At 41.0% G+C, this 17802-nt stretch overlaps 1 protein-coding gene and 1 non-coding gene across 2 annotated transcripts in view; one reads left to right on the top strand and one right to left on the bottom strand.

Annotated features, from left to right (window-relative positions):
- SCP2 (sterol carrier protein 2) overlaps positions 1 to 17802 on the bottom strand; it is a 142587-nt gene that overhangs the window by 91779 nt on the left and 33006 nt on the right. Inside the window, exons 3-5 of the mRNA XM_066376299.1 lie at positions 12064 to 12135; positions 5122 to 5253; positions 2497 to 2561 (exon numbers count right to left, since the gene is read on the bottom strand). Of these exons, the coding sequence (XP_066232396.1) occupies positions 2497 to 2561; positions 5122 to 5253; positions 12064 to 12135 (269 nt within the window). The remainder of the gene's footprint in view (positions 1 to 2496; positions 2562 to 5121; positions 5254 to 12063; positions 12136 to 17802) is intronic.
- Positions 3572 to 3655, top strand: LOC136401524 (small nucleolar RNA R38). Its single transcript, XR_010750555.1, has one exon. It is a non-coding gene; the product is annotated as a small nucleolar RNA R38 (small nucleolar RNA).

Raw genomic sequence — 17802 nt, 5'->3', positions numbered from 1 at the left:
CATGTTCCTGTCTCTCTGTCTCCTTTCCTCTCTCTCTAAAAAATCAAATAAGCGACCTAACTTTATACCTTAAAGAATTAGAAAAAGAACAAACTAAGCCCAAAGCTAGAAGGAAAGAATTAGGTAAAACAAAGATCAGACTAGAAATAAATATATGAAATAGAGACTAAAAAATTAATAGAAACAAACAATAAAAAAAAATCAATGAAATTAAGCACTGTTATTCTGGAAAGATAAACGAAATGCCTACACCCTATTTTCTCTCTCACCACTTCTTCTCTGTTAATTCCAATTAAACCTTTAATATACCTTAGCACACTATCCTCCATATAGCTTAAACTTACTGCAAATCCTCGACTTCTTTCTCTCTATAGCATATTCTAAATAATTATAATCTAATCCAGTATCATAAATTCTTTTTAGTCATATATAATATATGCTATCAAACCTATCTTTTGAATTTTTAATTATTTTGTTTTTCTTTTCTATAAATTCTATTATTGTTTGTTTAAGGTCTATAGTGTTTCTTTTTGAAGTTTCCTACACTCTTAAGATATTTCCAAGATTGTCTTTTATTCTTTAAACATAGTAATCATGCCTACATCTATGTTCAATTAAGTCCAGTTTTCAAAGTCTTCAAAGATCTCTTCTCTTTCTCCTGATTCTCAGTTATGGTGCCCTGTTTTTTGGGGGGGTTTTTTTTTTTTTGCACTTTTTCTGAAGCTGGAAACGGGGAGAGACAGTCAGACAGACTCCCGCATGCGCCCGACCGGGATCCACCCGGCACGCCCACCAGGGGGCGACGCTCTGCCCACCAGGGGGCGATGCTCTGCCCCTCCAGGGCGTCGCTCTGCCGCGACCAGAGCCACTCTAGCGCCTGGGGCAGAGGCCAAGGAGCCATCCCCAGCGCCCGGGCCATCTTTGCTCCAATGGAGCCTCGGCCGCGGGAGGGGAAGAGAGAGAGAGAGAGAGGAAGGAGAGGGGGAGGGGTGGAGAAGCAGATGGGCGCTTCTCCTGTGTGCCCTGGCCGGGAATCGAACCCGGGACTTCCGCACGCCAGGCCGAGGCTCTACCACTGAGCCAACCAGCCAGGGGTGCCTTGTTTTTTTAATGCTTGATTTTCTTTGACTGTATGTTCTTGAAAATTTATTTGAAGAGTTCTCAAAGCCTAGAAGAAAGATGCTTTCTTCTAAATGAATCCTTGCATTTGCTCCTATTAAGTACCTAGGTTACAAACACTCTGGAACCAATTTATATTCAATTCATGGTTTGGGGTTTCTTTGATCACCTACGTAATGAGAATTTTGGCAGCAATTCTACATCAAGGATAAGGTTCTTCTGGGTTTTTTATTTCCCTTTCTCTTTTTCCTCCCCTTTTTCTGTTCAGTACTAGCAATTCTCCCTTCAATTTCATGATAAAGTAGAGAAAAGAGGAGATAGGGAAGGGGGAAGTTTACTTTGCATTCACCCTTACCCAAAGAGTTTACCACCACAAAGTCCCACTTTAATGTGGGGAGTGGATATTAAACCTCTTATGTTGGGAAGACCTGAGCTTTGATTACTGTCCTCTTCATTCTAGGTGCCATCAAGATGGAAGCTCTTACCTTCCTGGTTAGCAAAGGTCTTCAATGCTAAAAACACCTTCAAATGCTGATCTTTATCTCCCTTATTAGTTCATTGATGCTTTAGGATATTTTGTTTATTTATTTTTTTTTTTTTGGCAGAGACAGAGAGAGAGAGAGGGATAGATAGGGACAGACAGACAGGAAGGGAGAGAGATGAGAAACATGAATTCTTCATTGCGGCTCCTTAGTTGTTCATTGATTGATTTCTCACATGTGCCTTGACGGCGGGGGGGGGGGGGGGGTTGGCCTACAGCAGACCGAGTGACCGACCCCTTGCTCGAGCCAGTGACCTTGGGCTCAAGCTGGTGAGCCTTGCTCAAACCAGATGAGCCTGTGCTCAAGCTGGCGACCTCAGTCAGAGTCTCGAACCTGGGTCCTCCACATCCCAGTCCGATGCTCTATCCACTGCATTACCACCTGGTCAGGCTTGTTTATATTCTATTCAAATACTCTTGTTATTGTCAGCAGGAGAACTGGTTCAAATAACTTGGCTTGCCACAAGAAACAGGAGTCCCACATGCTATTAATTACCTTCAACTTGTTGAATGGAATTAATTTTTGAGTGAATGAATAAATGACGTTCAAATTAATTAGATAAGTCAACCTCACATTGAATAATCTGACCTCTCTGAACATTAGTTTCATCATTCACAAAACAGTTTCATCATTCACTCTTACTGTTCTAAAATAACAGTATCTATGTGTAGATATACAGTGCTACCTTTCAGCTTTTGGGTTATAGCAATTCATTCAATAATGATGCCTAATTATATTTTATGTTACTTATTAACAGGAACTATTTATGATAGTCTGATGGGCAAAGTTTTCTTAGTGTCATAACAACTCCAAAATAACAGTAAATGAGACTCACTTCAATTGTAATGGATCCCTTCTCCATCTTCTCAAACCCAAGAGCCAAGACACAATCTGCCATACCTTGAAAGAAAATGTAATTACTTTGAAAAATTTTATTTCCAGCCACCCAAAAAATATATTAAATAGTTCAATTTAAGTATGTCAGTTTATATAAAATGAAAAATAAACCATACTATAATCCTATTAAAAAATTATTTTGTGTGTCAGAGACAGTGAGAGAGACAGAGAGAGGGACAGATAGGGACAGACAGACAGGAAGGGAGAGAGACGAAAAGCATCAGTTCTTCGTTGCGGCTCCTTAGTTGCTCACGGATTGCTTTCTCATATGTGCTTTGACTGGGGGGCTCCAGCTGAGCCAGTAACCCCTTGCTCAAGCCAGCGACCTGGGGCTTTAAGCCAGCGACCATTAGGTCATGTCTATGAACCCACGTTCAAGCCAGAGACCCCACACTCAAGCTGGTGAGCCTGTGCTCAAGCCAGATAAGCCTGTGCTCAAGCCAATGACCTTGGGTTTTCGAGCCGGGGTCCTCTGCGTCCAATGCTCTATCCACTGTGCCACTACTTGATAAGGCCTACAAAAAATTTTAGTAAGTGAAAAATTAAAGAAAATTCGAATACGCTACTAGGTAAGAGGAAAAATCAAGAAAGTTCTGAATTCTTTCTTTGATTCTCAGTGTTAATAAAACTTTTGATTAATGTAAAAATATGTTTCAGCAAAGAATAAATATAAACAATTTTAAATTTTCAAATATTAAATAAAATAAATTTATTTTTAAAAGAATCCTGATCAAAAATCTCAACAGAATAATTTTTGGAGTGTGGAGGCACCTAAAAAATGATAATAAAGTTCAAAACAAGCAAAACTAAACAGCAAAACAAGACAGAATTGAGAAAATTTGTCTTTAAAAAAAAGAAAGAAACATAACAAGGAAGGAGGATAGGGGACACTAGCATTATCAAACAATACACATTATAGCACCCTGGCCAGATAGCTCAGTTGGTTAGAGCATTGTCCCAAAGTACAGAGGTTGCTAGTTCAATCCCCAGTCAGGGCACATACAAAAATAAATCAAAGTCCATGATGATATAAAGTTATCCCTGTATGAAGGCAAAGAAAGGCCTTTTGGTGTGGAAGTTGGATGTCTGAGACTTGGTTAAAAAAAAATTAAAAATAAATAAATAAATAAATAAATATTATTCTCACGCTCTCTCTCTCTCCCTCCTCTCTCACTAAAATCAATAAAGAAAATATACATATTAAAATAAAAAACAATATGACATTATAAAGCTCTAACAATTAAAGCACTGAGTAGTGGAGCAACAATCAATGAACAGAAAAAAGGGCCTAATAAAAGACCCTAGAATATTTGGAAATATAAAATATGATATATACCCAAGAGAAGTGAAAGCCACAAAAAACTGTACACAAATGTTTATAGTAGCATTATTCATAATGGCCAAAAAATGAAAACAGCCTAATGTCCATCACCTGATAAATGAATAAATAAAACATGGTATATCCATACAATGGAATCTTATTTGGACATAAAAAGGAATGAAGTACTACCACCTGACCTGTGACGGTGCAGTGAATAGAGCGTTAACCTGGAACACTGAGGTTGCCGGTTCAATACCCTGGGCTTGCCTGGTCAAGGCACATATGGGAGTTGATGCTTCCTGCTCCTCCCCCTTTCTCTCTCTCTCCTATCTCTAAAAATCAATAAATAAAATCGTAAAAAAAAAAAAAAAAAGGAATGAAGTTCTGGTAACATGCCACAGCAGGGATGAACTAGGATAACATAATGCTAAGTGAAAGCCACAAAAGGCCACACATTATATGATTACATTTATATAATGTTCAGAATAAGTAAATCCATAGAGACAGAAAGTAGATTAGTGGTTGTAAGAACCTGAGGGGAGGGGGAAATGGGGAGTGACTGCTAATGGCCACAGGGGGGGGGGGGGGTTGGTGCAACCAAAATGTTCTAAAATTAAATAGCGGTGGTGGCATAAGTCTGTGAATATACTCAAAAACACTGGTATCTTTTTTTTGTGTGTGTGAGAGACAGAGAGACAGACAGGGAAAGACAAACAGGAAGGGAGAGAGAGGAGAAGCATCAATTCTTTGTTGTGGCGCCTTAGTTGTTCATTGACTGCTTTCTCATACGTGCTTTGACCAGGGGGCTCCAGCAGAGCCAGTGACCCCTTGCTCAAGCCAGCAACCTTGGACTTTAGCCGCTGACCTTGGGCTTTAAGCCAGCGACCATGCAGTCGTGTCTGTGATCCCACACTCAAGCAGGTGACCCCGCGCTCAAGCTGGTGAGCCCGCACTCAGGTCAGATGAGCACACGCTCAAACCAGCCGGCTCAGGGTTTCAAACCTGGGTCCTCAGCATCCCAGACTGACACTCTATCCACTGCACCACTGCCTGGTCAGGCTGAATAGTATACTTTAAAGGGGTGAATGTTATGGTATATAAACCACATCTCCATCACGTTATTTTTTCTTAAAAAAAGAAATACATTATAAACCATCTTTCTGGTGATTGTGTGGAGAAATGATGAAAGGGAGCCAATCACCCCACATCTATTTAAGTACTAGACTAATAAGTACTACTCACCACCCTGAATCAGCTGCCGGGCTACAAACAAAGCAGTAGAACCAGAAGAACAGGCATTGTTAACATTGATTATAGGAATTCCAGTCAGTCCCAAACTGTGATATATAGCTCTCTGCCCAGATGCAGTGCCACCTATGCAGAAAAAGAAATTAAAATTTTAATATATGCAGCACATGGGAATTACAGAGCTGCAACACAGTATAATACCACATTATGATTTTTCAGTGTTATGCCTTTGCTTAGCATACAACATGGACACAACAATAAATACACAATTAACATCTTATTCAGAAACAGTTTTAGCATTAAGAATCATTTACACTGCAAATATAAAAATTCTCAAAACACAGAATATATATGCACTTTCTTTACACAATACAAAGGTAGGAAAGTAGAGAAATTACCAAGTAATAGCAAACAATTCAATACTGCTAGGGCTATATGTTTAAGGAAGCAATGTTCCATTTATACTGTTATATATAAATTCTTAAAACTGTATCAAGTGATGACAAGGCCATTGATTTTCTCTTCATATAAAGATTCCATAACTTTAAAAAGTTTATAAGATCCTAAATGCCAGGGAATTCCAGAAAAATAATGATCCAAGTTGAATACACATTTGAATTACCTCTGGAAAGATACACTAGAAATTAGTGAAATTGGTTATCTAAGGAAAGGGAACCAGGAGACAAGAAGATAGAAATAAGAGTGAGACTCTCTGCTAGATAATCACCCATACTTTGGATTTTAGTGCCATGTAAATGTTTAATTAATTTCAGAAAGAAAAACTTAATTGCAAAATGTTAATAAAAACAGTATAAAGGAAGACTTAATGACATGGGAAATACTAAATACAGTAAAATGATAAAAGCAGGTCACCAAAAAGTATGTATACTAGGACTTTACTTTCTTGAAGAGAAAATTATATGTGCATGTATATTCATATTCATTCATACTCAATGAAGGATATATACCAAAAATTAATGGTAATAATTTCTAGATAATGAGATGGCAAGTGACATTTGTATTTTATTAAATTTATTGAGGCCCTGGCAGGTTGGTTCAGGAGATAGAGAATTGGCCTAGCATGCAGAAGTCCTGGGTTCAACCCACAGTCAGGGCACACATGAGAAGTGACCATCTGCTTCCTTTCCCTTCCCTCTCTCCTGTCTCTCCCTCTTCCCCTTCCACAGCCAGTAATTCAATTGACCCAAGTGTCACCCCAGGCACTGAGGATAGATAGGTCAGCTGGTCCAAGCGTGAGCCTCAGGCATTGAGGACAGCTAGGGCACTGGCCCCAGACAGGGGTTGCTGGGTGAACCCTAGCCCGCAGCCCATGAGGGAGTCTATCTCCCCTCCCCTCACTTAAAATAAATAAATAAAAACAAATTTATTTAGATGAAGCCCCTGGCCAATTAGCGCAGTCAGAGCATTGTACTCAACCGCCAAGGTTGCAGGTTCAATCCCAGTCAAGGTACATAACAGGAAATGACCAATAAATGCACAACTAAGTGGAACAACAAATAAATGCTTCCCTGTCACTCTTTCTCCCTTCCTCCCTCTGTCTCTCAATAAAATATAAATAAATGTACTGAGGTGACATTGGTTAATAAAATTACATGTTTTAAGTGTACTATTCTACAATATCATATGTATATTATATTATGTGTTCCTCACCCAAAATCAAATTTATACAATGACTTTGTACCTTGCAACTTTACTGTATTTGTTAATTATTTCTAATAATTTTTGGCAGAATTTTTAGGGTCTTCTATAAAAAGAATCATACTGTCTGCCTGACCAGATGTGACACAATGGGTAGAGTGTGGACCTGGGATGCTGAAGACCCAGGTTTGAAACCCTGAGGTCTCCAGCTTGAGTGTGGAGTCATCAGCTTGAGCATGGGATCAGAGACATAACACAATGGTCGCTGGCTTGAACAAGGGGTCATTGGCTCAGCTGGAGCCCCCGGGTCAAGGCATGTATGAGAATGGAACCAATGAACAACTTAAGTGACACAACTACAAGTTGATGCTTTTCATCTCTCTCCCTTCCAGTCTGTCTGTCTCTCTCACATTTGCACTAAAAAGAAAATAATAAAATAAAGAATCATCTCATCTGCAAAAAGTGACAATTTTACTTCTTCATTACCAATTTGAATGCCTTTTATTTTTCTCTTGCCTGATTGCCCTGGCTAAGATTTCCACTAGTACGTTGACTGTCAGTGGAAAAGTGGGCATCCTTGCTTTATTCCTGACCTTAGAGTTTTCAGTTTTTCGACACTGAATATATTAGCAGAGGGTTTGTAATATATGGCCTTTACTTGAAGTATTTTAATTTTTTTTAAGGTTTTTTTGTTGTTGTTTTTTTGTGGGTTTTTTTGTGACAGAGACAGAGAGAGTCAGAGAGAGGGACAGATAGGGACAGACAGACAGGAAAGGAAAAAGATGAGAAACATCAATTCTTTGTTGCGGCTCCTTAGTTGTTCATTGATTGCTTTTTCATATATGCCTTGATCGGGGGCTACAGCAGACCGAGTGACCCCTTGCTTGAGCCAGTGACCTTCTGCTCAAGCTGGTGAGCCTCACTCAAACCAGATGAGCCCGCACTCAAGCTGGCAACCTCAAGGTCTCAAACCTGGGCCCTCCGCATCCCAGTCCAATGCTCTATCCACTGCACAACATCCTGGTCAGGTGAGGTACTTTATTTCTATACCCATTTTATTAGGGTTTTAATCCTAAGTGGATGTTGTATCTTGTCAGATGCTTTTTCTGCATCTATCGATATGGTCACATGATTTTTATCCTTTATTTTTTTGATGTGGTGTATCATATTCATTAATGTGTGTGAGTTGACTCATCCTTACACCCCCAAAATGAACCCTACTTAATCATGATGTATTACCTTTTTAATGTATTGTTGTATTCAATTTACTAGTACTTTGTTTAGGATCTTTGCATCTGTATTAATCAGAGATACTGCTCTGTAGTTTCCTTCTTTTGTGTTGTCTTTGCCAGATTTTGGTATCAGGGTTATGCTGGCCTCATAAAATGGCCTCTTCTTCAATTTTTTGGAAGAGTTTGAGAAGGATAAGTACCTTCTTTGAATGTTTGATAGAATTCACTGGTAAAGCCATCTGATCCTACCTAGACTTTTACTTTTGGAGAGGTTTTCGATTATTGTTTCAATATTCCTAGTGTTGATCAGTATGTTTAGATTTTCCAGTTCTTCATGATTGGGTCTAGGAAGGCTATGTATTTCTAAGAATTTGTTTATTTCTTCTAGGTTATTGAATTTTGTGGCATATAGTCTTTCATAGTATTCTTGTATGATCCCAAGGTTGCTGGCTTGAGCCCAAGGTAACTGGCTTGAGCAAGAGGTCACTCGCTCTGCTGTAGTCCCCCGGTCAAGGCACATATGAGAAAGCAATCGATGAAGAACTAAGGTGCTGCAACAAAGAATTGATGTTTCTCATCTCTCTTCCTTCCTGCCTATCTGTCCCTCTCTCTATCTGTCACTATCACAAAAAGAAAATAGTTGGAACATTTGATTCCACTGTCTCCTAGCTTGTAGGATTTCTGTTGAAAAATCTGATAATCTAATGAGATTTCCTTTAAAGGTTACTGTCCTCTTTTCCCTAAATATCTTGAGAATTTTTTTTGTCATTAATTTTTGACAATTTTACTATAATGTGCCTTGTAGAAGGCCTTTTTGAATTGAGATAATTAGGTTTTTGCTTTTGGAATTTGAGGAACCAGCTCTTTCTATAGGTTTGAGAAGTTCTCATCAACTGTTTGAAAGAGGTCTCTGTTTCCTTCTCCCTCTCTTCTCCTTATGGTATACCCATTATTCTTATATTGCTCTTTCTGATGAAGTCAGATAGTTCTCCTAGATCTTTCATTTATTTTTACTCTCAAGTCTCCATCTTCTTCCATCATGTCATTTCTAGCTTTCTATCTTCAATATCACTAATTCTTTCCTCCATCCAGTCAGTTCTATTTCCTAAGCTAGCTAGTTGATTCTTCATCTCTTTTGTTGAGTTTTTCAGCTCCAGAATTTCTATTTGATTATTTTTTAAAGTTTTAATCCCTTTGGTAAAGTATTCAACTTATTCATTGATTTTATTTCTGAGTTCATTAAACTATGTATTTTTTTATCTTGTTGAGTTTTTTTCAGAACTACAATCTTAAATCATATACAGTCATCCCTCACCATATTGCAGTTCACTTTTTGCAGCCTCACTGTATCACAGATTTTTAAATTGTATATATCTAATTTTGTATCGTGGATTTTTCACTCTATTGCAGGATTTTGCGGTATATAGGTATTTTTATATTTTTATTATTTTTGCAGCAAAATAAGTGTGGAAAAGGTTAATAACAGTGTAGGAAAGGTTTATAAGAGTGTGGGGAGGGTTTATAAATTCTTGAAATATAAATAATAAAATAAATATAAGGTCACTATTTCACGAATTGTCGCCTGTCGCAGAGGGTTCGGGAACCTAACAACTGTGATAGATGAGGGAACACTGTATTTCCATGTCTTAACCCTTTGAGTAGTGAGTTTTTTTCATGCTCGATGACCCCAGGACTGAGGTTTTATTCAAAATATAAAATTAGTTCCAGTTACACTTTTTGTGTGTGTGTGTTTTTTTATTTATTCATTTTAGAGAGGAGAGAGAGAGACAGAGAGAGAGAAGGGGGGAGGAGCTGGAAGCATCAACTCCCATATGTGCCTTGACCAGGCAAGCCCAGGGTTTCGAACCGGCGACCTCAGCATTTCCAGGTCGACGCTTTATCCACTGCACCACCACAGGTCAGACTGTGTGTGGTTTTTTAAAATATTTTTCTGAAGTGAGAAGTGGGGAGGCAGACAGACTCCCACATGTGCCTGACTAGGATCCACCCGGTATGCCCACTAGGGGGAAAGCTCTGCCCATGTGGGCCACTCCTCCATTGCAACTAGAGCCATTCTAGTGACTGAGGTGGAGGCCACAGAGCCATCCTCAGTGCCTGAGCCAACTTTGCTCCAATGAAGCCTTGGCTGCAGGAGAGAAGGGAGAGGGGGAAGGGTGGAGAAGCAGATGGGCACTTCTCCTGTGTGCCTGGGCCAGGAACTGAACCCGGGACTTCCACATACCAGGCCACGCTCTACCGCTGAGCCAACCGGCCAGGACCCAGTTACAGTTTTATTAACTTAAAACCATGTTTGTTTGATAACCAATTAATGGAAACAAGAAAAACATACATTTGCCTTTTTTTAAATGCTGCCTTACACATTTTTAGAATAAATCAATTGTACTCTGGATGGTCAGGAGGCACAAGGACGTACAAGAACATCGTACTACTCAAAGGGTTAAGTTTATTTTCTGGAGATTTTTCATTTTCTTTCTGAGATGCCTCAGTACTTTGGCTAGTTATGTGCATGAAGTAGGCTTTTTTAAAGGATAACTATTTTCTATTTAGCAAGTTGATAAAAAGCAGCCTTTCTTTTGTTTTCCAGAAGGTGGTGCAGAAGCACAAGTTTTTATTTATGCTTGCTCTTCTCTGGCTTCTCAGATCTCTGAGGACCTAGAGGAAAATGCCCTGTATTCCCTGGGGAGATGAAAGTCTCCTTTGTGACCAGATCACATCAGTCTCAGAACACCACTCCTATGGGTGAATGTGATGGATGATGGAGTTCCAAGCCCATTTAATCCTGGTGCTTCCCTGTGTAACTAGATGCTGCTGGTACTGCCCAAAGTATTCCAGATGCACCACGCGCGCACACACACACACACACACACACCTGGCTCAGCTGCAATGGGGTGGGAGAGGGTGGCAGAGGTGAGTTTCTGCATCTGTGGTTTTGTTCTCCTCCCAGCAATGGCGACTGCCAGATCTCAGCTGCCACACCTCAGTATCTCACCACTGCCACCCACCCTTACCCTCACACTACCCCCCACCCCCATCACTGGGACCAGCCACAGTGTGCATCCATTGTTCAAGGAGGATTGCATCTTCCTCTCCAGTTCCCAGGGTTGCAGATACTGTGCTCTGCAACCCAAGACTCACTGCCATAGCTTCTTCTGGGGCCCGCTGCTAGTTCTGGAAGGGTGAGGGGGGGCAGCCAGGCTCCATGGCTTTGTTTTCTGCCTGGCAATGATGTCTGCTAGATCACAACTGCAGCACCTGTGTTCTGCCTCTGCTCCAGTCACTAGGTTCAGCCACACAGCACATGCTGAGCACTCAGGCAGGAATGTTGATTTTACCTCTCTCCTCTTTAGAGCTGCAGAGAGTACACACTGCAAACTGATTCTTCTCCTCTCTCAACACCCACAGTGAGCTCCAAATTGTGTCCCTGGCACCTGTCTCTACTCTTCCCACTTTCCTCCTTCTCTGCTTACTCAAAGTGGCCCCATTTTGATGTTTAAAGGCATGGATCTCTCAGATAAGTTTGTGTGTTAAATTATAGCTGTCCAACTTGTGCTAACTTCAAGGGGAGAGACAAGAGGAACCTCTTACACTGCCATGCTTCTGACATCATTTCAACAGTTGACTTACTTTTTCTTCACTTTTTTTTACAATTAGTATATATCACTTTTTATCAGAAAAGGGTTAATGAAAAAATTATTAAATACAAAAGCATCAATTAATGAATATGTTAAGACAAGAAACAAAAATTTATCTTCTAAACAGTAATTATCTTTATATGGTAGAACTATGGATAATTATTTTCTTTTTAAAGATAATTTTTTAAAAATTTATCTCCTGCTTTGACAATATAATAATGGCAAAAATATATGTTAAACTAGACTGACACATAAGAGAAATCAAGGAGTGATGGGTAAAACTCTGAATTCTGAGTTTTGAAAGTTAAAATTCACAAATGCCCCTGCATTGTTTATATGGTTGCTGCTAGATTTAAGTGAATAATTTTTATAATACATAGTTTACCACGTACCATAAACAAAGCTAATGCATGCCTGTTCCACTGCTGAATAAGGAATCTGGGCATCAGCTAAGGCCTTCTCACCTATAAAGAAAAAAAAAGAAAGTTTTATCAAATAGTGCCTTAAGTATTTGCTTTAAATGAGTAAAAATTAAGTTTAGGGTTTTCCCAGAGTGGTAAATCTACCTCTACCTAGCCTATGTCCAATTCAAATAACAAGCCCTTCACCAAATCATCTCCTATCTCTCCTTTCAGAAGTAATAATTCCTTCCTCTATGCTGCTGCATCACTTTTACACACCTCTCTCTTGATACTTAATACTTGCTGCCCTAACTGTATACCTAACTATAAATATATTAAATCCCAGGAATCTTAAAGTTCTTTAATGGCAAGGTTCTTGTCTTATTCATCTCTGTGGCTCCACTGCACATCTAGTGGGAAAAATTAAATAGAATGTCAATACTGGGAGTGAAGAGGGATGAGAACATTCATGTGGTCATCTTACACAATCAGGATCAAGAGACGATCTCATCTATGAAAGAAAAACTGGAGCTTTAATGACGCTATTTAAAGTTACAAAAATTAGCCTGACCTGTGGTGGCGCAGTGGATAAAGCGTCAACCTGGAAATGCTGAGGTCACCGGTTCGAAACCCTGGGCTTGCCTGGTCAAGGCACATATGGGAGTTGATGCTTCCAGCTCCTCCCCACCTTCTCTCTCTGTCTCTCTCTCCTCTTTCTCTCCTTCTCTGTCTCTCTCTTTCTCCCTTTCTCTCTCCTCTCTAAAATGAATAAATAAAATTAAAAAAAAATTTAAAAAAAAAGAATAAAGTTACAAAAATGATCAATGAAGGAACTGAAAAAGTAACTGGGAAGCCCTGACCAGTTAGTTGGCTCAGTGACAGAGTGTCAGCCCAACGTGTGGAAGTCCTGGGTTCGATTCCAGGCCAGGGCACACAGGAGAAGCGACCACCTGCTTCTCCACCCCTCCCCTCTCCCTTCTCTCTCATTATCTCTCAGTCATGGCTCAGTTAGAGCAAGCTGGCCTCGCTCAGGCACTGAAATGGCTCAGTTGCCAAGTAACAAAACAACAGCTCCAAATGAGCAGAGCATCGCCAGATAGGGGGTTTGCCAGGTGGATACTCATTGGGGCGTATGCAGGAATCTGTCTCTCTGCATCCCCTCTTCTCACTTAGAAAAGTTTTTTAAAAATATAAAATAAAATAAATAGCCTGGCCTGACCAGGCGGTGGCGCAGTGGATAGAGCATCGAACTGGGATGTGGAGGACCCAGGTTCGAGACCCCAAGGTCGCCATCTTGAGTGTGGGCTCATCTGGTTTGAGCAAAGTTCACCAGCTTGGACCCAAGGTCGCTGGCTTAAGCAAGGGGTCACTCGGTCTGCTGTAGCACCTCCCTCCCCCGGGTCAAGGCACATATGAGAAAGCAATCAATGAACAACTAAGGTGTCGCAACAAAGAATTGATACTTCTCATCTCTCTCCCTTCCTGTCTGTCTGTCCCTATCTGTCCATCTCTCTGACTCTCTCTCTCTGTCTCTGTCAAAAAAAAAAAAAAATATATATATATACATATATATATATGAATAAAATAAATAAACTGAGAAGAAGAAAGTGGAGGTTCGAGAAAAGGAGTGTGCTAAATCCTCATCTATGACAGTGAGAAGCAAACACTGGAATAAGTGTGGGAGAACCGACATTAAAGATATAAAGATCACCACCAGAAGAACTAAAGCCAAAATAGATTTTAAAATAGCCCCCCGAGGAACAGGCCTGGGAATTATAAGCCATTCTGTGTTTTTGAGGTTTTTTTTTAACTACATGAATGTATTGCTTTGAATTTTCTAAACCAAGAAGACCTATAACTGATTATGGAATTGGTTTAGTCAGACCAGTTATCTTTTCCTACTCAGGATATGAACAAAAAATTTTCATATTTTAGTTACAATAATGCTGGCAAGATTATATTAAGAAGGGCATTTTCATACACTGCTAGTAAGACAAATTTTGTAAACAGTTTGAAAAATAATTTATCAAGTGTCTTAAAATGTTCATATTCCCTGTTCCAATGAGTTCACTTCCAGGCTCTGTCCTCAAAAGTCACTAAAGATGAGACCATATATTTATTTAGCTAGATATTTACTACCAACAGGCCAAGTCTGTGGTTATGTCCTCAATCGGGCACATACAGGAGCCAACCAATCAGTGCATGGATGAGTGGAACAACAAATCGATATTTATCTCTCTCCATTCCTCTCTCTCTACAATCAGTATTTTTTTAAATGTTCACTATAATTCTTCTAAAATATCAAAACATTGCAAACCTAAATGTCCAACAAAAAACACACCATAAATATATAATGAAATATGAAAAAATTAATTTTTTTCAAATAATTATAAGCAACAGGAAAAATGCTCATGATAAAATTAGTGTAAAAATTCAAGATACAACAGAGCAAAGAGCCATGTGAAGAGCCAGGATCTTCCAGGCCTGTCAGCCCAAGGAAGCTTTGAACCAGGAGCCAACCAGGTGGGAGCTGCGGTGTATGGAGCCACTGCAGGGGTGCAACTCCCATTTCCCTGCAAACACAGCCCCCGCTACCCAGGTAAGGGGAAGAGTCCCCAGCTCCATTATAGGCAGGCAGGCACCCTCCCTAAAGGCAGAAAGTTGGTGGAGTCTTGGAAAGAGAGTGTGGTGCACTGGGAGAGCTGAGCACCGTGCTGCTGTCACGGCGTTAGGACCCGGCCGGGCCTGCAGTGAGTGCACTGAGAGCACCGGGAGAGCACAAAGCTGCAGAGAGCCAGGGCTTTTACAGGACATGCCTCGTTCACAGTGCTGGGAGATCAGTGTGCAGAATCAGGACCTGCCAAGGCTGCCATCCTGGGGGAGCTTTGGCCTGGGAGCCAGATGGGCAGGAGGAGGGGTGTGTGGAAACTTCACACCAGGGGGTGGTGACGCCCGCCTCCCCTGTGAGCTCAGCCCAAGCTACCTTAGGAAGGCAAAGAAGTGCCCCAACCCCTCTACAAGAATGCAGGCATCACCTACAAGAGGAAACTGTTCGGATCAGCACTGCCAAGCCCCAGATATCCTGCCATGCTGGGCTTAGTTCTACAGAAGGGCGAGAGGCTCAGAGCTCAGACATTCAAAGTGTGAGTTGCTTGGAGCCTATTGTCAGAGACCCATGAAAGTATTAGCTTACTCCTGTGGGTTGGGCCACAATCAGACCCAGTAAGAGACTCTCTCAGTCCTCCTCCCTGACACCAGTGGTTCCTCAGCTGAAAGAATACAGAGGGGACTGACGGCCCCTCTCAACCTGAACCTGCTGCTTACCCCTCTGAGGAGAAATAAAACTGGAGTATCCAGCAGTGGCTGAGGGATCAGGCTCTGGAGTAGAGGCCACTTTTCCCTGACTGAGTGCCTGACCAAGAGACCCCCGCCCAATTAGAAGTCCCACTAACGTTGTCCTCCCAACCTCAGTTGCCCTGCCCTACCAAGCTTGCAACCTGTGGAAGGGTCTGTGGGGCGAAGTCAGCCTGGGCCACACCACAGTCTTTCTTTAGAAGGCTCCTCAGGAAGGCCATGCCACTGCAAGGGGAGGTAGAGCAACTGACAAGTGGAGGCAAAGGTTAGGGAGTTTGGGCCCTTCTACAAAGCTGCCCTCAGCCCTTGAAGAGAGAAAGTCGACCCTGGCTGACCCTTCTCACATACACTCAGACACAGTAAACACAGCCACAAAAAGTGAACACAGTGGTAGCTCCAGACAGTAGCCCACAGGTGGTCACAAACAACACCTGACATAGACCTGTACCTGAATCCTGCCTAAGAAGACCCAGAACCAACACAACCAGTAGTAAGTTTCAGACTGTACCAGTACTAGAATAAACTAGCCACACAAGTGGCACATCAAAAAGCGGGGGGATCCAGCAGACACCAGACTCTGTTGGGAATAACTCTGCCCCAGGGGACAGCCACGGTACAGTATCTATACGTAGTGATCAAGGTTGACCCTTAGAGCCAGCCAGCCTGAAGGGTTAACTCCATCCATGAATAGGCCAACAGTATTCAAGACTCATATACAATAGCAGGTGCATATAACCCAAAAGAAACATTCCTAGAGCACGGAGCTCAGGTGGCCTGGAGGTTTGTACCACTGAGACCAACAAGTCACCTTCACAACTTTTGGAGTCAGAGCACAGCTACCTAATACACAGACAAAATGGGCAAACTAAGAAATATGCCCCAAATGAAACAAGAGAAATCCACTGAAAAATAATTAAATGAAATGGAAGCAACCAAACTACCAGAGGCAGAATTTAAAACAATGGCTATAAGGATGCTCAAGGATCTTAGGGTAAGAATGAATGATCTCAGTGAGAACTTAAACAAAGAGATAGTAAGCATTAAAAGGAACATAAAAACCATAAAAAAAGAACCAGTCAGAAATGATGAATACATCTGAAATGAAGACTGCACTAGAAGGAATCAACAACAGGTTAAATGAAGCAGAGGATCATATCAGTGATTTAGAGGATGAGGTCACAGAAAGCACCCAAGCAGAGCAAAAAGAAAAGAGAATTAAGAAGGCTGAGGAAAGTCTAAGAGACCTCTGGGACAACATCAAGTGAAACAACATCCACATCTCTGAAGGAGAAAAGAGCAAAGTATAAAATAACTGTTTGAAGAAATTATAGCTGAAAACTTCCCTAACGTGGTAAAGGAAAAAGTCATACAAGTTCAGGAAGCACAAAAAGTTCCAATCAAGATGAACCCAAAGAGGCCTACACCAAGACACATCATAATTCAAATGCCAAAGGTTAAAGACAAAGAAAGAATTCTAAAGGCTGCAAGAATAAAGCAATTAACTACCAACAAAGGAGCCTCCATAAGGCTATTGTCTGATTTTTCAACAAAAACACTTCAGGCCAAAGGGATTGGCAGGAAATAGTCAAAGTGATGAAAAACAGGAAGTACAACCAAGACTATTCTATCCAGCAAAGCTATCATTTAAAATTAAAGGAGAAATAAAGAGATTCCCAGACCAAAAAAAGAAAAAAGGCTAAAGAAGTTTAGTACCACCAAACCAGTATTGTAAGAAGCATTAAAGGGCCTGACCGGTGGATGCAGTAAATAAACCCCTGACCTGGGACCCTGAGGTCCCAGGTTTGAAACCCTAAGACCATCAGCTTGAGCGTCTGATCAACAGGATCCCATGGTCACTGGCTTGAACCCAAGGTCACTGGCCTGAGCAAGGGGTCACTAGCTCAGCTGGAGTCAAAGCACGTATGAGAAACAATCAATGAAAAACTAAAGTGCCTGAGCAGGAGGTGGCACAGTGGATGGAGCATCAGACTCAGATGCGGAGGACCCAGGTTCGAGACCCCAAGGTCGCCGGCTTGAGCACGGGCTCATCTGGTTTGAGCAAAGCTCACCATCTTGGACCCAAGGTCACTGGCTTGAGCAAGGGGTTACTCGGTCTGCTGAAGGCCCACGGTCAAGGCACATGAGAAAGCAATCAATGAACAACTAAGGAGTCCCAATGAAAAACTGATGATTGATGCTTCTCATCTCTCTCCCTTCCTGTCTGTCTGTCCCTATCTATCCCTCTCTCTGACTCTCTCAAAAAAAAAAAAAAAGAAAAAGAAAAGAAAAAATAAAGTAACGCAACTACAAGTTGATGTTTCTCATCTTTCTCCTTTCTTATCTCTGTCTCTTTCTTTCTTGCTAAAAAAAAATTAG

This window comes from Saccopteryx leptura, chromosome 3, assembly GCF_036850995.1.
Source record: "Saccopteryx leptura isolate mSacLep1 chromosome 3, mSacLep1_pri_phased_curated, whole genome shotgun sequence".
NCBI lineage: Eukaryota > Metazoa > Chordata > Mammalia > Chiroptera > Emballonuridae > Saccopteryx > Saccopteryx leptura.
This window is presented reverse-complemented; position numbering and strand designations above follow the sequence as displayed.